Consider the following 20,643-nt stretch of genomic DNA (forward strand, 5'->3'; position numbering starts at 1 on the left):
GTTGTACATCAGCAGAAGCAGGGTGTTGCCAAGTTTCAGTTTCCTTTACGGAAGGCACAACAAACAAAACTCTCCCCATCTGCACTCCTAATAAGAATGTAAATTACTTCACTCTTCAGAGCAGCTTTGAATTTCTGATCCTGTTTTAACTCTTTCTTACCCTCTTTGGAGAAGTCATTGACAGCATATGCACGCTTGTTCAAATTACAAATGTGCTTAATATTCAGGGATAGTTATGTGCGTTTTCAATATTTAGCACAGCAGTAGCTCACTAACATTACTGCAAATAATCTCTGTGTCACCATCCCATTTCTAATATGTGATGTCCTTTTTCGATCTATTCAAAGAAACATTTTTATTGATGTTGCATGAAATATAACACAACATTTCTATGCAAATACTCTGTAATAGACTCGCACATCAGCCACATTCAAAATAAATTTAAGGAAAATGGTATTTAAATCAATCGGTTTCAAAATGATTAAAGATCATCCGGGCAAGGCTCTCTGCAGAACAGAGCTGGTTCTAGCGGGGTGCCTGAATGGGTGGCGCTCTCGGCCAGAGCCCACTTTGCCCATTCCTAATACATCACTGATCCCAGTGCATGTGGCAATTAACACAAACACTACAGCAGTTTCTTTGGGTAGCAGAGTTCCGGATCATGGACAAATCTGGAGTATTCTAGTGAAGTTAAATCATCAGTTTGGAGGTTGAGTTTGCCTGCCTCTTGGAAACAGAGCTCATCTGTTAAGAGTGCTTCAGCACCAAAATAACACTGAAAATAGCAAGGTATACTCTTCATTCAATAAAAGCAGTTAAAAAACAACAGGTGTTTCACATACTTACAAACGTTGTTTTACAGATGCATTGTGAGCCTCTGCCCTGCCTAGCTGCATTTGCAAGGCCGATTTTACTTGCACATTAAATGCTTTTTTTTTTTTTTTGAAGAAGTGTGAAACTCTGCCTGATTAATGATTACATTTAATCACTGATAATAAAGCAGTGTTTCAGAGTATGTTCAACTCCAAATAAATAGTATCTATCTCAGAAGCTATCCTGTTTACAAAGGAAGCTATGGGAGGGTACCCACCTGCCTAAACTGAATAGCCACATGAACTGGAAACCTTCCAAATGGCCCTGGGCCAAAAGCATCTGTGAGTGTTGAAATTGTATTTTTTCACAAATTTAGTTAAGCTTCCACTTGATTGGGCCATGTATTATGTTGAAAAATATGTATTCTACATAAAGATAAATCCATTTTCACCCTCACAAAGAAAACAGTTAATAAAACCCTTAATGAATCAAACTAGTTAAAAATTATTTAAACATGAACCAGGATGGGACATTTTAAAACTGTAATAAAAAAAAAGTGTACATGGTGAAGCGGAAAACTAGTGACTGCACATTGAAGCCAGACTTCAATAATTCACATTTAGTAAGGAATATATGTTGAGGTTTAACTTTTGCAGTGTGAGAACAATTTAGTCATAAAAGCAGGTCATAGGCTTGTATCCTGCAGTATTTCGTTACACTTTCCAGGAATGCTTCTAAGCAAGACAAGCTTTTGCTTCAGGTAGCTTGCAGCACAACCTGCAGCTGTCTGTAGCTTCAGAAGAGGGAGAGTGGCCCCTTTTGTTCAAATCACAGTTTGGGCTCGGAAGAAATTAGGCTTAAAGTCAATGAAACTGGGCGTGGGAGGGTCTCTTGAAAAATTTGCTCGAGTTTCCTAACCTTCAGTAGCTCACAATGATTTTCACTGCTCAGAAGTAGCTCTCACTACACGAAAGGTTGGAGACCCCTCGTGTAAGAGAACGTCTTTCCTTATTGAGCTCAAGGTTAAACCAAGATATGGAAGGGATGTTCCTTGGATTTTTAAGTTTGGTTGGGGCAATTGGTCAAGGACATCGGTGACGGCTTTATTATAATGCTCAGTAAGATCATTAGCTTTTTGAGAGGGAGGGGTGAGGCACAGTTGGGCTTGGAGTTTGGACTCAAGAACACCAGGGGGGGGGATCTGTTTAAGGTTTCTGGTCAATTTCTTTGGTTTGATGGACTGGGTCGGGGGGGGGGAGGGGGGGAGGAGACGTGGTAGAAACGGTGAACAGTATGAGGTGGTGGTCAGACCAGTCAATAGGGATGATGTTAGTCAGGCAGGCCAGGTCCTTATTGGAGATAATGGCATGTAGGATGGCTACTTTGGTGTGTGTAGGGACCTGACAAAGTTGCTGGAGGTCATTGATCGAGAAGATTGAAGAGGAGGGTGGTTGTGGGGTATTTGGAGTCATTTAGGTGGAGGTTGAGGTCTCCAAGAAAGAAGTTTCTAGAGTTAGATATAGAGGATTGGATGAGAAGGTCAGAAAGTTCATCAATGAAGGGATGAGGATCGCCAGGAGGGTGGTAGATGTTGTGCAAAAGGATAGGGAGGGAACCTTTAATTATTAGTTCAGCTTCAAGGTATTCAAAGGAGTGGTCCGAGTTGCTAACTATGGAGAGCTGAAGTTCATTTTTAAAGATTATGGCTAAGCCACCTCCTATTCTATCGGGTCTGTCTTTCCTGAGGATAGAGTATCCAGGGGGGAAGAGTGTGTCGAGCATGCTCGTAGAGTAGTCATTGAGCCAGGTTTCTGTGAGGAACGCGATGTCAATTGATTCGCTTAGGATGGATTCAGAGATTTCGATTGGCGTGTCGGACAGCAGATCAACAGTTAACCAACATGCAGGAGAGGGGTTTGGGAATGTTTTTAGGGGGAGGGCAGGAGTGGCTAGTGGTAAGTTGAGGAGGAGGGAGAGGAGGGGATTCTGTTGGTCCCAAGGATAACAGGGATGGGGATGTGTTTAGGGGAGGGCAGAAGTGGATAGTAGTAAATTGAGGAGGGGGTCTAGGGGAGGCAGGAGAAGGGGGGATTCCGTTGGTCCCAAGGATAACAGGGATGTTAGAGAGGTGGTGTGGGGGGTTACTGATTGCTTAATTGGGCCGGTACGAGTTGCATAGTTAAGAAAGGTCGGAAGGAGAGAAACGGTTCAAAGTGCTGCAAGGCCTGTGTAGATGGCAGTGAAGTGGGGTAGTATACCGAGGAAGATTATAGTTAGAGAGGAGTTTACAGTTGGGGGGGTGGGCGGGGTGGTGGGCGGGGTGGTGGGGGGGGCGGAGGGACATTGCACGGAAGAGTGGGGAGCTAGAGGTGAGGGAATTAAAATCTCCTCTAAGTTCAATATTGAGTAGATTCTGGGTTAAAGGAGGGAGGGGAGTGGGGGGGATGTTCTGTGTTGTCACTGGAGGGAGCTGGTCTGTTGGGTGTGTGAGACCAGTGGGGGAGGGATGAGGAGAGATAAGGCTGTGGGGCACAAGGGAGGGTGGGGGGGGTGCAGGAGATAAACAACCTCAGGGTGAGAGGATGACAAATGTACAAGGGTTTGAAGGGTATGGATAAGGGTTGCGTCGGAAGTTGATGGTCGAGTGAAATTGGGTGGGAGGGATGAGGGGTTCATGGAGGCATTGGGTGGGTGGGCTGAGGGGTTAAGGGAGGGAGATGGAATGTCTTGGGGGGGCATGGACAGGGAGCCAAGGGGGGAGGGCAAGGAAGTGAGTTGCAGTAGAATGGAGGGGGGAGGGGGGTTAGGAATAAAATTGGAGGATGGGTTATTGGAAAGCATGAGTGATTGGGAGTGGAGGAGTGTGGGGGGATGTCAGGAGGAGGTGGGCGTTAGGGGGAGGGGATGATTGGGAGAAGGTGATTGGGAGCTGGTTTATGCATTGGTAACGGCAGCGGATAGGGCGGGGGCGCAGGTGATTGGGTGCGGTGGAGGTAGGGGGGGAAAAAGAGGGTGGGGGGACTCTAGGGGGAGGGGATGATTGGGGGAGGGAGAATGGGAGATAGGATTGACATTGGGACCAGCAGCGGAGAGGGAGGGGGGGCTTGGAGTATGGTGGTGGTAGTGGGGAGACGTGAGGGGGGTTGAACTGATGAGTGGACGGAGGGTTAGGAATAGAATTGCCAAAAAGGCGAGACAAGGAGCAGAAGTGATGTTCGAAGATGGAGAGGTGGGATTCTGTAGCTTGAATGAGGATGTTACCGGAATTGAAGATGGAGATGTCCACTTTACCTGGGAAGACTGTGGTGGGAGCAGTGGATAGTTTGAATCCATAAGGGATTTGGTTGGGTTAATGACTGGGAGATGTTGAAGGAAGATGCTTTTCCATTTGGAGTGGCGTCTGGAATAGAAGATGTAATTAGTTTTAATGGGGGAAGTGAGGCTGAGGTAGTTATCTACAATAAGAGTTTCAGGGTTACGGATAAGTAATCTGTGTTTGAAGTTTTTCTTAGCGTTTTTAGATACATTCGGGGGGTACTGTATAGTCCAGGAATAAGGGCCATGTTTGGAAAGGGAGGGGTCCAGGGGTAAGGGTGCGGGGGTGAGGGGAGGCATATTGGGTAAGATATGAGATGGGGAGAGCTAGACGCAGGCAGAGCAAGCAGTAAGGGGGAGGTGGGATGAGGAGATTGGTGGAGGAGGGCGGAGGGTTAGAGGAGGGGGGAGAGGGTAGTATTAAAGGCCAAGGAAAGGGATAGTCTTGGAGTGTGAGGACGAGGGCAAGGAAACTGCAGGAGGGGGAACGTAGGTGAGTGATTTTAGGGAGGGGGCGAGGAAGGTGTAAGGGGAAGGCAGAGGGCAACTGGAGGGACAGGTCAAAGGAGGGGTTAGGGGGCAGCGGGGAAGAACGCAACCAGTGAAGGGAACAGAGGAGTCACAGGTGAGGAAAACAATAGAGAATAACCTAGTAGGGCATCAGTGGAAGCACAATTTTCAAAAATATTACGTAAACAGTAGAGGTGAGGGATGGTAGGCTAGTGTATATTAGGAACTGCAATAGAGGGCAGAGTGTGTCATGGGCAGTGAAGTCATGGGACTGAAAAAATTAGTGGCCCACACAAAGGGTGTTCGGGATAATGCAGTGAGTGGCTGTAGAGTGGAGGGTAGAGAAAGAGGGAGGGATCAGAGTGAGTGTAGGAGAAATAGGAGGAATGGAGAATAAAAACAGGATGGTTAAGTAGTAGGATGAGATTCTTATGAAGAGATGAAGGAAGGAGCAGGGTAGATAGGCAAATTGGGGTCAGAGAGGAAAACACGACATCCAAGCGGATCAGGATTTCGTCTAGGCAGCGGCTAGGAGAGGGCGCCGGGAAGAGCAATGTTGTTAAAGTTAGAGGGGGGAGGCAGGGGGTGAGGGGAGGTGATCATAATCGTCTTCCTGTAGTTCGCAACGTTATCCGTCATGGGGTGGGGGGAGAGGATAGTCGCCATTTTAGGATAGTTGGTGGACCACCATTTTGGGGAGCAGGGCATCTTGGAGAATTTGCCAAACAAATGGAGTAACAGGGGAAGGCAGAAACCATAATACAAGCATGGTGGATTCAGTAATCAGCTCAGAAAGGTAATATAGATAAATAAGCATGGGTGATGCAGTCATAAATCAATTAGTGTTAGAAGCGATGAGGTATCAACAGACAGTCGCTCTGATCTATCAATCTAGCTATCTGGGAACAGCACTAGTCACTAATTGAAATAAATGGGGGCCTAAGGGAGAGCGGAAGGTTGGGGGAACATGACCCTAGGCCAGCAGCGTGCAAAGCAGTGAGACATCAGCAAATACGTAAAACAACCGAGACTCCAGGGTGTCCAGTCTCTTTCTGATAAAAAATAAAGAGGCTCCAGCATGAGAGGGAGTGCGGCGGTCAGGAGCCGGGGAGGGCGTCAGGGCTCTTACAGTTAATATAGAAACTCCATCATGGGGGGAAGGGCTGAGGTGGGAGCCTGGATGAGCGAAAGGTCAAGATGGGTTTAAATGGACAGTTTGCGTCGAGGCCGGGGAGAGGCTTGAGAACCCACCTCCTAAGTTCTGTAGTTTGGATGTAAACCGCCTCCTGTGAATAGGGTTTTGTCAAGCCCCTGCAATGTCGGAGCGTAAATAGGCTCCTGCGTTGGATTAAAAACAGACATCTGAAGGGTGTAAGGGCTCCAGTCGACGAGCTGGGTCCAGGAGGTGTGCAGGTTAGCCCGGCGGGGAGTCAGCGTGCATCGGGGCGGGACGAGGTGGCGTTCGAGGTGGAAGAAAGGCTCCGTTTGTGTGACGGAGCAGGAGGCCAACGGATCCACTGGTGGGGGGCCGACCGCGAGAGAGAGACTCACGCGCCAGCAGGCAACGGCGGGATATCTATCATCCCGTGAGGTTCCCACATGCCCAAATCCAAGGGAAACAACTCCACGGCTCTATGAGCTCCAGCGAGGCGTGAGGCACGGGCGGGCGCCAAGGAACAGCGAGTCGGGAGCTAAGGAACAGCGAGACAGCAGGTCGATGCTGGAGAGGCCACTCCAGTCAAGAGCTGTCTGGACCACAAGTAACCACGTCATAGGTACGAGGGAACTTGCATCATCTGAGAGTGCGGATCAAGAGGAGAGTAGCTGAAACGACGTCTGTAGGCTGGAGTGGCCGGAAAGTTATGGCGTTGTCTGGTGTGGCAAACCAACATGGATCCGTGGAAATCGGGCCCCTCAAGATCAGCACTGGAGGGTCCGGACCAAGCGAGGCAGGAGTGGCCTGGACGACAAGCTGGAACGGCGGCTGGAGCGGCCGGTAGATGCAGCAGTATCTGGCGTGGCAAAACAGGATGGGTCCGTGAAAGACTGGCCTCTCCAAGATCCGAACTGGGGGTTCGGGGCAAGCGTGGCGAGTCGGAAAGGCGTCTGGGCACTGGGGAAGCCAGAAGTTGCACCGAGCGGTGGTAGCCGGCGAGATCGTCCAGACTGGGTCCCAGAGCGTCCGGGACCCGCCGAGATCAGTATCTATAGTTGCAAGTGAGGCGTGGTGAGGTCCGCGAGTCATCAAGTTGCCGTTTCTCAATGCCAGAAGGGTAAGCTACGGTGCAATCTAGTTGTTAGTGATAACAAGTAAGATTGGTTGCAGGAAATCGTCAAGATAGCGGTGGATGGCTGGGTAAACATCGGGATTTCTACAGATTTAGTAGTCCCAAACCCGGGCGTCTCGGGGGTGAGCTCCTATCAGGCAGCCCTCTTAGGCGCAGAGATAGTTCCAGGTTTTAGAGGGTCGGTAATCATCCCTTCTTTAATAAGACTCGGGTCCCAGATTTGGTTGCCACAGTCCTGCACCAGGTGTGGGTGGCTCATTTTTCAATGCTATATGATGGGAAGGACTTGGACCCTCTCCCACCGGAGTGCTTTTGAGGGAGCCTAGCGGAGGATACTCTGAGAAGAAGTTAGTGACGCAATTTTATCCCTCCCTAGAGGTAAGGTGCCTGGATACAATGGTGTACCGGGGGGCCTGTTCAAATCTTTAGTGGATCTATGGGCCCCCATCCTTAAACTGCAAATTAATGCTGCCATTTCCAGCTCTATCCCAGAGGCTTGGCGTCACTCAGTGATAGTCTCAGGTTTCAAGAACAGAGACAGAAAAGACCCCATTTGTTACAGACCCATCTCACCAGTGGATGTTGAGGTGAAAATTATCAGCCTGATCATATTGGAGAGACTATCTTGCAGGCCTGATGAGCACAGCATTTTGTCGGGTTTCCAGGACGGGTGAAGACACAGGAGAGGTACAGTAGAACAGAACCTTAACCTATACCTGCTGCTTACCAAGTATACCAAGGCCAAAGGGGGCTCGGTGCATCTAGTCTTCATGGACCTCCGCTCTGCTTTTGATAAGGTGAACAGAGATAAGCTAAAGGCAGAGCTGGGGTCAATGGGGGTTGAATCTGTCCTCATCGCCGTTCTATAAGACCTTCATTATGGCCTAATGGACTCTGTTAGATATGGGAGTAACTGGGAATGCACTCCTATTTAATACTGACTTGAGACAGGTTAGACCCGCCTTTTATATTTGCAGCTTTTACCCACACCCACATATTTGTTTGTGTGTGTTCTGGTTTCTGGCTGGGGTTTTTAGTTCTAGATATCAACTTATTTTCATGTGTGGTCTTTGTTTGACGCTGCTATCCCCATCCTGTCTGTTTTAAGGGATTCTCCCGGAGAGTCATCCTATTTAGCGACACTTGTCTACAGATGATTTAAATATGATGCTGCTGCTTCTTTTCTGTTTACAGATGAAAATGTTTTTTAAACTGTTATTGATATGACATCCCAATGATCATGGATAGAGGTAACACCTCGGCCATCATCCAAGTGGATCTTTCTACAGCCTTCAACATCATATCACGTCTCATAATTAGTAATGTTGCCTACATCAGGACCGGTTTCCAGTGTCCCTCGACTTTTTGTCCCCGTTCTTAAGACTAGATGCTAGTTTTCTGACTCGGACTGCGCCCTGGGCTCAACTTACCAGACCCAGAGCCTTTGCTCTGTGCTAAAAGCATATCGTACTTGGGTATGATTGCATTAGCAATGACTGCCCCTTGTAAGTCCCTAGTAGATAATAAAGCATGAAGGTTTAGAGGCCCAGCAGATTTCCTGCACTTGCATGTGTGCACTCCTGTGGGCCCACTGTCACTACTAAAGGCAGCCCTGCCTTGCAGGGAAGTTTAGTATGGTATGCTGGTCTAATTACAATTGACACTGACAGACCCTATAAGTCCCTAGCATATAATAGGGCTTGGGGGTTTAGAAGCACAGCAGATATCCTGTACTTGCATGTGAGCACTGCTGTATGCCTGCAGTCATTTCATTTAATTTCATAAGGCTTTATTCGGAGCTTAAACACAAAGTCCATAAAAGCACATACATACACACAACAAATACGATGTCACAAAAACCATAAGTTAAATATACAGTACAGGATACAAGATAAAAAAAGACAGTTAAAATATCATGCTGGTCCTTGCTTTAACAGCTTGTAGGAGGAAGGTAGCAGTAAAACAACAAACATCAGGGTGGGGATTAAAAAACAACTTCATAGAATCATGAACATTTCGAATTCCATACTTCATAAAAATAGGTTTTAAGAAGGCTGAGCGAAAGTTACCATAGAATTTACATAGCAGTAAAAAGTGCATTGTGCTTTGTGCGGAAGCATGATCGCATGGACATGGGCCAATCGGATATTTTTTTGTACAGTGGAAGGCCACCAAATGGTGCACAATCCCCAACCTTAATCTAGTTAAAACAAACTGGTGGGAAGCTCTAGTGACATAACTCAAATACGGTTGATAGCCCACAGTCTCACAATATCTTCCATAGAGCATACATGTAGAAGAATTGCCACCAATCCTCTCCCGCCTCTCTGATTTATGGCTCATAGAGATGGTCTTCATCTCACCCTTAGACAAACTGGAAGCAACATACATGTCCTTTCTGATATCAAAACCATAGATCTCTAAAAAACTATTGACAACAAATTTAATCCAGGGAATCTTCAAGTGGTCGTCAGTTAAAAAACAGTCTCGGATGATGGCTCTATTTAGGGAAGTCTCTTCCTTCGACCAGATGGCGCGCCATAACATTAATGGTCTTAAGGTAATTTGGTCTGAGAGGTGTTGAATCCCAAGCTCTTTGTGCGCCAGATCGTTAGAGGCAGATATGGGCAGACACAAAAGTCTCTTAAAAAAGAGATTTTCCTCCACTTGGAGACTCCGAGCCGAGGAGTGACCCCAAACCCCAGCACCATAAAGGGCAATCGAAAGACATCTCATTTGATAAATTATTAACATGTCTTTAATCCGTTTAGCCGCAATTTTACTAGCAAACTTGAACACCCCATGTGCACATTTAGCCATCTTGGCCCGGACATAGGTAATCTCGCTGGACCAGCAACCATTCTTAGTAAAATTGATGCCAAGATAGTTAAAGGAGTTCACCGTTTGACCCTTATGCCCATCAATGAAATAGGGATGGGGTTTATTACGCCCCAAACCACATTCCATGATGTGGGTTTTGGATTTGTTGATCAGCAGCTTTTTGTCCTTGATGAACAGAGAAAACCTGTCCATCAGACGTTGAAGGCCTATGGGAGTCCTGGACAGGATCACGGCATCGTCCGCGTAAAGTAATACCGGGACGTTAAAATCATTGATTTTCGGGGCATCTGCCACCACCGTCTTTAGGGCAGAATCTACTTCATTAATAAAAAGGGTAAAGAGTAGGGGAGCAAGAACACACCCTTGTCTTATACCACGCCTAATCTTAAACTTAGGGGTACGCTCCCCGCCCGGGCCATAACGAACACTAGCACTAAGGTTGGAATAAAGTCGTGCCAGGAAATAAACGATGCCCTCAGGTGCCCCCATATCACGCAGTTTGGCCCATAAAATGTTATGGTCCACCATATCAAAGGCACTGCTCAAATCTGCAAAGCAGAGATAGAGAGAGCCTTTCTTAGCCCTCGTATATTTCCCAATTAAAAGGTCGAGGTTGGGACATTGTTCAATGGTCCCTCGTCCCTTCCTAAAACCGTATTGGCAATTAGCCAAAATATTATTAGAATCGGCCCACTCTTCCAACCTAACCAAGAGCACCCTGCTCATGATTTTCACAGAGGAGTCAAGAAGGGAGATTGGGCGATAATTCTTCACGTCACCCCTGTCTCCCTTCTTATAAATAGGAATGATGATGGATTCCTCCCAGGTAGATGGGACTCCATTGCATACTGCGGCGTTAAAAACATTTGTTAACAACGGGCCCCACAACTCAGGGACTAATTTATACAAATCGATTGGCACCCCATCGGGCCCCTGGGCCTTCCCACCGTTGCTTGAGATAATACTTCCCTGTACTTCGGCTGTAGAAATTTTCAGAGGGATGATAGGCCAATCATCTTCATGCACACCCCTCTGTCTATCTCAATCAAAGATCACAGAGAAGTGGGAGACCCAGTTTCCCTCACTGACGTTGGCCGTCAGTTCGGGCATCTTATCATCCTTTAGGAACAGGCAGTTAACCGTGTCCCAAAATAAAGAGGAATCCGAAGTAGCCGCTGCCTGATCTAATTTGTCCCAGGCCTCTTGCCTTAGTTCAGACTTCCTGCATTTAACTGCAGCCTGATAGGTGGCTCTAAGCTCTCTAACCACACTATTATCTCTTTGCTTGGCTGCCAAAGCGGCTTTAAGCCTCGAGTGCGATGGTACTAGCATGGTCAAACCACCCCTTTTGTTTAAATGGCTTGACCTTTCCATGTTTGGTAAATTTGTTATCTATAGTATGGTTGATGTTAGTAAAATTATGCACAATTTCATCGGTAATCTCATCACTTTCTAAAATGGTAGTGATTTCTATCAAACAACTTGAGACGATGGAATTTGACACAAGCTCCGCTTTATCTCCTTTCCATCTAATTCTGGTTCCATTCGGTCGATACGGTTCAATATTAGCAATGGTACGAATGTTGGGGCCATGCTTCGCCTTCCAAAGAATTGTCTCAATGGTGATACAATTGTGATCGCTGAGCGCATTATCCACGACCACAGGGGTCAGACAACATGAACTAAGACTAGAGGATATGCAAATAAAATCTATTACAGTGTTTGCATTCCTTCCCGTAAAATTGGGGATTATTTCTCCAGAGGCGTTTTTCGCGTTAACCAAAATTTCCAGGTCATAAGTGGTCAGGATTTTATTCAAAGCATCCCCATAGTTGTTATGGGGGAAGTGGAGATCATCATCACTTAAACTATCATTAAATCCACAGACCCTTTGGGAGGAAAGGGGACAAACGGCAGTATTGAAATCTCCCACCCAAATATAATCAAAATCAATATCAAACTCCATTATGATGTCAGCCAAAGCGGTCTCAAGAGCTAACACTACCTGGTGCCTGGTACTATCAAATATATTGTTATAAAAGTTTATTAAAATAATATTTCTCCCATGCTCCTGATAAAGCCATAAAATCTGGGAATGAACCCCAACCAATACATGTTTTTTGACATTAATGGGAACTTCCACTGAGATCAGAACCAGGAGCCCACCCTTTGCCCTACCCAAGGGTGACGCCACAGCTGGTAATTGATATGAAGCGAACCCATTATAATTGATTGGATCCATGCACCAGGTCTCTTGAAAACAAATAATGTTAAAAACATTGATAAACTCCAACCAACCCAAGCAGGCATCCTTGGATAAGAGACCTGCTACATTCCAACTAGCAATTTAATGGGCGTAATGCTCAATGAAATTGGTCTGCTGTGACCGTGAGGAACACTAATAAGGGAAGAATATCCATCCCGATCGTCAGAGACCAACCTCCCGTCTTCACAGCGTCTGTTGTCATTAATGGGATCAACAGTAGGGCTACAGTTAGCACTTGGTCCCACAAGGTCGGAAACCCCCAATATTACATCGCCTCCCCAACCTCCTAAAGAAACAGCTTCATCCCTTAATATCTTCTGGTCAGGACCCAGTCAATCGTTGGAATCCAGTCCACTCAGAGACTGGAATCTATTGGACGTAGCAACATTAAAGGTAGTATGCAGGTTCGAGTCTCTATCCCCCGCCCTAATGTAATCGGAATTAGGCTGATTAAATAAATGCCTATAAAAATAACCTAGGGGACGAAGGGAAATCCCTTGATCTCGGTAGGGGAGAGAAGTGCCTCTTTGCAGAACAGTGGAGGCGAGTTGGAGATTTCTAAAATTAACAACTATACAATCGCCGCCACAGTTCTTGCGCGAGCTACCTATCCAATTAATTCTTCTGGTACTTAAAATTTCATCTGCCAGAGCTACTGGGAAACCACACTCCTGATGAAGCCAGTCCACAGTCTTATTTTTCAAAGAGGCATGGGATTCACTATATGTATTATTGTTTCCGGTCTCTCTATCTGGGGGGACATTGGTTAGGACTGCCACATAAGGTGCAAAATCCGGTGGTAAATCAGGCTGTGAGTTGACATAAATTTTAGCTTTTCCAGTACTATGGGCCACCTGGTTCCCTGAGGCTGAATTAGACAAAGAATTTCGACCTGTTCTCAGCGGGGGGTTAGAAACAATGGATACCTTCTCACAAAGACCCCCAGGAGAATGCATAGGGGTATTGGACATAACCGTGGGAGTAATCTCTCCAGCGCTCTTGGAGGTATGGCCTCCTGTATCCTTATCCTTAGCTAGGTGACCTATACTGGGATTAATAAATGATTCCAACATACCTCCCAGTCTAACTACTTCTGCATTAACCAAGTCAAGCTTAATCAATAAAGGTTTGACAATCAAGTCAAACTTGGCATCTAGGGTACTGATTAAGAGATCGAATAGCTCACTGTCTAAAGTGGCCGAGGTAGAGGCCGATACTAGATTAAGGTCACCCACAGCACTAGTTAAAGGTGGATCCACTCTCTTATTTGAGCGACTCGCCCCCCGCTTTAGTTGGGCATTCTTGTTATTATTCCTACATGCCCGCAAAGCTCTCTGCGATCTCGTGGCCGTTGGACAAGTTAACGGTGGATCTGGATGTCCAACCAGACTTGATTCTAGGTCTATAGCAGCCCCAGGTTTTAAACCGTCTGAACGAACTTGGTCTGGAAGCACTGCCAAGATGGGGCTATCCAAGTGGTTAGGGTTGTTGACGGCCGGGGGAGGGTTAAACGGGGAAGTAGATAAAATAGATGAAGGGGAAGTTATATCAAGGGACTCCACGCACCCCAGGGACTTTCGGCGCTCTTGGTTGATTTTATCCACCATTTTAACCAGATAATTGTCCGTGGTGGCCGTCACTATGGCGTTTTTCGCTTTAGACATAGTAAACTCAACCAAACAGCCTTATTAATCCTGTTACCTATTACAACAGACAAAACAGGCGGGGTACCATACAGTGAAGTTTAAACGCAATACCACTACCACACCCCCTCTTAAACTGGTGGCTAACCACTAAAGGTCACAGTTGTTAATACAACGGTGGGAGGCACAACAATCTTACAGAGGCAACCGGAGTGGTTGAGTACCTTAGAACTACACCCACGCTACTGGGTTCAGCCCAGCCTCCTCCAGCCCCCTCCTGACCCGGACTGTCACAGACTGTCCGCCCTTTGTCCGGGCTTCGTCCTGGGCGTCCCGCGCGCTTTCCGCGCTGCGGTTAACGAAGATAAATGAAGGGGGCAGGAACCAATAGGCGGGTGGGCGGGCCTCGATACAGCTGAGAACACGCACGGACTCCTGGAAGCTGGAGTCCCGTGCGGCAACCTTCCTCAGACACAGCAGTGGCAGCAACAGCAAACACGGCCCCTCCAGGGGTAGCGGCAGCACAGTTCACGGTTTGCCCCCAAGGACGAAGCTGTCATTTTAAAGGCAGCCTTTTAAAAGTATATTGTATGCAAATTCACTTTTGGTGGTAAGTGTACTTAAAAAGTGATGAACAAGTTACTTACCTTCGATATATCTGTAGGAAACATAGGTTAATTATAGATTCCTCACCTTAGAATTGCCCCCAGGCATCAGACTGAATCCGGAAAGTTTTTCGTCAGCAGTAACCTTGCACGTCGGAAGGTGGCGTCGGTTGACTCCTTGTCAGTCGTCAGCATCGAGGTCACCGAGATGACGTTGCGGCAGCTACATAGACGCAGTGCTCACGCGCTGACGCCAGTTCTGTACACGAGACTCCACACCAGAAGCGCAGAGCCATGCAAGACACTGATCACTGGTACACAAAACTAGAGCCCTGCAAGAATGTCCTTAACCCTAGAAGTCAGTTCGCAGAACGGGGAGGATGGGTGGGGTGGCAAGGAATCTAGAACTAACCTGTTTCTCACAGATATATCGTTACCGAAGATAAGTAACTTCTTCATCTGAAAGAAACAGTTAATTATAGAGTCCTTACCTTATAATAGATATCCCAGCAATACCAACCCCGGAGGTGGGTATGCAAACCAAGTTCACAACAGAAAGTCCTGGAGAACAAAACGGCCAAAGAAGCCGTCTCTCTGGACTTGGTTGTCCAGGCAATAGTGTTTCGTAAACCTGTGCAGCGATGCCCACGTAGCTGCCTGACAGATGTAATTTAAGGGGACTCCACATCCCAAAGCAATAGTAGCTGCCATTGCCCTGGTGGAATGGAAGCGCAGCCCCACTGGAGGCTCCTTCTTAGCCAAAGAATAGCAGGCTTTGATTCACAACACGACCCACCTGGGGATGGTGCGTTTGTGCACGGCCCTACCTTTCTTAGCGCCCACGTAACCAACAAAGAGCTGGTCGTCCACCCGGAATTGTTTTGCGCGATCCAAGTAGAAAGAAAGCGCACGCATTGGATCCAGATGGTGGAGCCTCTCTTCCTCCTTAGAAGGATGCGGCAAAGTGATGGTTTGACCAATGTGGAAAGAAGTAACCACCTTGGGAAAAAAAGAAGGTCTGGTTCTGAGGACGACTTTGTTTAATGAACAGCCAGAAAAGGAGGCTTTGAAGAAAGAGCTTGGAGCTCGCTCACTCACCCTGCAAGCAGAGGTGATGGCAACAAGAAAGGCTGTCTTAAAAGTAAGAAGTCTGAGAGGAAAGTTATGAAGCAGCTCAAAAGGACCCACATAAGGTAAGTAAGAATCAAGTCCCACTGAGGTATTACGAAGTGAACAGGAGGAAAAAGATGAGTAATGCCCTTAAGGAAGCGATTAACAGCAGGGGACTTGAAAAGAGAAGGCTGATAAGGAAGCCGAAGGAAGGCTGAAACGGCTGAGAGATAGCCCTTAAGAGTGCTCCGAGCGGAGCCATGCTGGGCCAAAGAAAGAAGGAACAAGAGAACCTCAGAAAGAGGGGCAGAAAGCGGATCTATAGCCTTTGCTGTGCACCATGCCACAAATGTGTTCCCTCTGCAGGCGTATACCATTTTAGTGGATGCCTGGCTGCCAAGATAACGTTACAGACTTCAGGAAGACTGTCGAAAACTGTCAACTGCCGCCGCTCAATCGCCACGTAATGATGTTAAGGGTGGACAGGTTTGGGTGGAGGACCTTCCCCTGCTGCTGCGACAGAAGATCCTCCTGCAGAGGCAGTCTGATCGGAGGATCGATGGTCATGTATAACAGCTCGGGATACCAGACTCTTCATGACCAATCCGGAGCCACAAGAATGACTTGGGCCCGGTCGCGCTTGATCTTCTTTAGCACTCTGGGAAGAAGTGGTATAAGCGGAAAAGCATATAGAAGACCGCAACTCCACTTGCGACGAAAACCGCCGTCGAGTGAGTGCCGCCTTGGAAATTCCAACGTGCAGAATTGCTGACATTGCGCGTTCTCTTAGGTGGCGAATAGATCTAACCAAGGCTCCCCCACTGCTGAAAGAGACCTTGCACCACCTCCCAGTGAAGATGTCATTCATGATCCATCATGCATCGGCAGCTGAGTTTGTTCACCCTGGCGTTCAATAAACATGCCAGATTTTGAACTAACAGGGATAGTCCCTGATGTTCCAGCCATGTCCAGAGACTGAGAGCCTCTTGACATAGGGTCCACGACCCCACCCGCCCTGTTTGTTGCAGTACCACATGGCGTTGGTGTTGTCCGTGAACACCTGCACTACTCTTCCCCGGGCAGAGGGAAGGAATGCTTTTAGTGCAGGACGGATCGCCGAAGTTCCAGAAAATTGATGTGCAGCCCAGACTCCGCCGGAGACCAGAAGCCTCGGATCTCCGCCTCTTCCATGTGGCCACCCCACCCCAGAAGTGATGCATCCGTCACCACCGGTTGGGGAAGGGAGAGGGATCTGCCGTTGACCCAATCCCTGGTTCGTTAGCCACCATTGCAATTGACTTGCAGTGCCCTCCGAGATCTGAACGCAATCCGACATTTTCCCCTGATGCTGTGCGCCCACTGAAACTTCAGGTCCCACTGCAGAGCCCGCATATGCCACCTGGCATGATCTACCAGCAGGATGCAGGATGCCATGAGGCCCAGCAGCCTCAAGGTCATTCTGACCGAAACCCGGGATAGAGGGTGAAAGATCAAAATCATAGCCCGAATATCCCAGACTCGCTGCTCGGGATGATAAACCCGAAACTGCGTCGTGTCCAGAACCGCTCCGATGAAAAGGAGCTTCTGAGAGGGAGTCATGTGAGACTTTGGCACATTCATAGTGAAACCCAGCGAGTGCAGGAGGTCCGCCGTAATCTGGAGGTTGGAGACAACAGCCTGGGGCGAGCCAGTCTTCAACAGCCAGTCGTTGAGATAGGGGAGGACTGGAACCCCTGACCTGTGCAGATGAGCTGCGACGACCGCCATCACTTTCGTGAACACCCGAGGGACGCTGGTGATGCCAAAGGGGAGCACTGTATACTGAAAGTGCTCGTGGCCTACCATGAACCGCAGGTAACGCTGGTGGGTTGGCAGGACAGGCATGTGAAAATAAGCGTCCTGCAAGTCCAGCCCTACCATCCAGTCTCGAGGGCAGACAGAACCTGAGCTGGCGTCAACATTTTGAACTTCTCCTTCCGGAGGAAGTGGATGATGTTCCTGAGATCCAAGATAGGACGCAGGCCTTTGTCTTTTTTGGGCACCAGAAATTAGTGGGAATAGCAACTACGTCCTACATCTGGGGTAGGCACTCGCTCGATGGTTCCCTTGGTCAAGAGAGCCGTAACTTCCTGTTGAAGGGCCAGATGATCCTCCGACATGCGATGGTACTGAGATGGCATGGCCGGGGGGTAGTCTTGAAGGGGAGGGAGTAGACCCTTTGCACTATCTGCAAAACCCACCTGTCCGATGTGATGGTGCGCCAGTGGGGGAGTTGATGGCGAATCCTGCAGCCCACTGGCGATTGGTGGCCTTGAAAGGTCGGACTAGGAGGGTTTGGAGGCTGCTGCAGAGGGGCGGTGGTGGACTGGCCTACTCGCTGGCTCCCAGACCCACAGCGGTGGGTCACACTTCCCCGGCCGCGTAGGGGCTGAAAAGCTTGTGCCGGCCTGTGGCTCTGTGTGTAATGTGGAGGGGCACCCCTTCCGTAGCCACGAAAGGGGCAAAAAGCAGACTCGGCAGGGAGGGTGGTGGAGAGGCCCAAGGACTAAGCCGTAGCCCAAGAGTCCTTGAAGCGTTCCTAGCTGGTTGTCTGCTTTGTCGCCGAACAGGCGACAGCCATCAAAGGGCATGTCCATTAGGGTAGCTTGGACATCCCCAGGAAAACCTAGTCGACCTCAGCCAGGTGTAGCGTCGTGCCTGCCCAGCAAGTCGGTGGTGTCCAGTCCACAGCATATAGTGGTGGTGGTGGCTCCGCAACAGGTCCCTCGACCTTCTGCGTGACCGGGACCTCGAATGGCGCGGAGCTGACTGCTGGGCCTCAAGAAGCTTTCGGGATTGCTCCCGCAAACACTTCAGATTCATGGTTCGGCAGTCGGAACACTACTTGGGGTCATGTTCCAGGCACCACAGGCACATGCGGTGCGGGTCTGTCACCAACCTCAGCTTTCGGCAGGAACCACAAGCATTGAAACCGGGCATCCCTTGTGCACCAGGAGACAATGGACTCAAAAAACGATGTTGACAAAAGTCAAGAAAAAGTCAGTCAACTTTCACAGTTTTATACTGGATTCTATGGGAAATTGTTTTCTCTACCGATCAGTGTTACTAGAGGCTCCCATTTCAACAATAGGGAAGATTCAAGCACCTGAATCTATATAGGATCCACAGCTAGAGAAACACAGAATACCAACCAAAGTAGCATCACAAAATGCACCCATGCATTATGTCTCATTTTAATTCCTTCTCAATAAAAGCACACTGCTTTGTTGGCAGAGCGGTGGGCATAGTATTTACTTGCACTGTTAACTCACGTGAACATAATCGTGCAACTCATACAAGAAAATGATCATAAAAAAGATAAATGTGTGATGAAAGTAGTACTCACTTGGAAGGATCTGGCACTTGACTGCAGAGCAGACGCAGTGACTGGAAACTCTTACGAATAGAATGGATATTAGCCATTCCCATGAAGACCACTTCACAGTTCGGATAGTATTCTGTCACCAACATGGAACAAAAGAAAACATGATAACTCTACAGGAAGAACACAACTTCAGTCTGAATAAAGTGTTGGTAAAAGCAGTTGTATTTTGATAAACAAAATAAACCCATCACATGAATCCTGAAACAGCCAGCCTAACACAGGCAACCTCCATTTTTCTACTGAGATAGGAATTAATAGATCAATCAATTTGCGGCAAAGCAAGTGATAAAAACATTTCTTTGAACATAAATCAACCTGAGTTCTGTGCCAGGTGACAACTAATTCAACATACACAAACAAAATAATAAAATATACAGCTGCCGTCCAGCATCCCAAATCATGGCTTGGACTGTTTAGATCGATGTAGGCATTGTACTCTGGTCATTACTAAGGACAAGACAGTTAAGCAGAGGAGTTGGCCTAACGGCTAGGGCGGTCGACCTCGAATCTGGAGAACCAGGTTCGAGCCTTGGCAATGACGCTGAACATCCTGTGATTCTGGGCAAATCACTTAATCTCCCAGTGCCTAACAAAAATGAATGTGTCCTCATGTAAAGCGCTCTGATACCCGATACCTTCGCGTCAATTTTGCGCTAAATAAAACTCTGTAAAATAAATAAATAAAATAAGCAGATATGTGCAAATGGCCTAAATGATCAGAATGACAACTGCAATTAAATGAAAATCATTTACCATGGCAATGAAAACTAAGCCAGGTAAATACAACATGACATGAAAATGCAGAAGGCTACAATGCAGCTTAAAACATTGCTAGGAGACAACTGTCATACAACCAAGGATGCACAAAGCAAATCAGAGGGCACTGCACTAGCACAGATGTTACAAGGCCCACAAAATGGATTGCAAAATAACCTACAATCAACCAGAATACCCACTCTTCTGAGGGTGCAACCTGGCACCCTACCAAAGCTCTGAAGCATGCAGAAGCTCAATCAATCAGGGAATTGTAAGCATGCTACTCACCCGTGAGGGTCTCAAGGAGCTGGGGGGGGAATTGGTCAGCAGAACTGTTCAGTCGAAGAGTCAGGTCTTGGGAGTCTGAAGGTGTTCAGGGAGGGGGCGCGTCTGATGTCTGCCGGGAGCTCGTTCCAGGTCTTGCCTGTGATGTAAGAGAAGGATCGTCCACCTGCTTTGGCTCTGTGGATCAGCGGGGTTTCGTCGAGCACGAGGTTCGCTGATCAGAGGTTTCTTTTGGGTACGTAAAGGGTGATTCTGTCGTTGAGGTATTTGGGTCTGGTGTTGTGTAGGCATTTGTCGGCGTGGGTGAGGATTTTGAAAGTGACTCTTCTCCATCGGGAGCCAGTGGAGCTTCCTTAGGTGTTGGCTGATGTGCTTGTGTCGAGGGATGCAGAGGACAAGTCTGGTGGTGGTGTTCTGTATCGTCTGGAGTTTGCGGAGTAGGGACTTGTTTATGCCAGGTTAGAGTGTTTCCATAGTCCAGCTTGCTGGTGATGAGTGCGTGGGTGACTGTCTTACTTGACTCATGGGGGGGGAGATCAATTTGAACATGCTACGGGGGATGCGGAGGGTGTGAGGCGACTGTCGGTTCATGGTGAGCGATGAGTCGAGTGTGATGCCAAGGTTTCTGGCATGGTCCATGGGCTGCCGAGGGCGGTGGGCCACCAGGTGTTGTCCCATGCTGAAGGGGTGGTTCCGAGGACGAAGATTTCTGTCTTCTGGGTGTTGAGCTTTAGGCAGCTGTTGGTCATCCAGACTGCGATGTCCTGGATTCCTTGCTGGAAGTTGA

General features: G+C 47.9%; 1 protein-coding gene across 8 annotated transcripts in view; it reads right to left on the minus strand.

Annotated features, from left to right (window-relative positions):
* The window catches only part of MTMR3 (myotubularin related protein 3), a 1,575,327-nt gene that overhangs the window by 557,496 nt on the left and 997,188 nt on the right, over positions 1 to 20,643 (minus strand). For all 8 annotated transcript variants that reach the window (XM_085633882.1, XM_085633880.1, XM_085633884.1 and 5 more), the window contains one exon: positions 18,777 to 18,888. In XM_085633882.1, coding sequence (XP_085490008.1) covers positions 18,777 to 18,888 — 112 coding nt within the window. The remainder of the gene's footprint in view (positions 1 to 18,776; positions 18,889 to 20,643) is intronic.

The sequence above is a fragment of the Triturus cristatus genome, chromosome 11 (assembly GCF_964204655.1).
Source record: "Triturus cristatus chromosome 11, aTriCri1.1, whole genome shotgun sequence".
Lineage (NCBI taxonomy): Eukaryota > Metazoa > Chordata > Amphibia > Caudata > Salamandridae > Triturus > Triturus cristatus.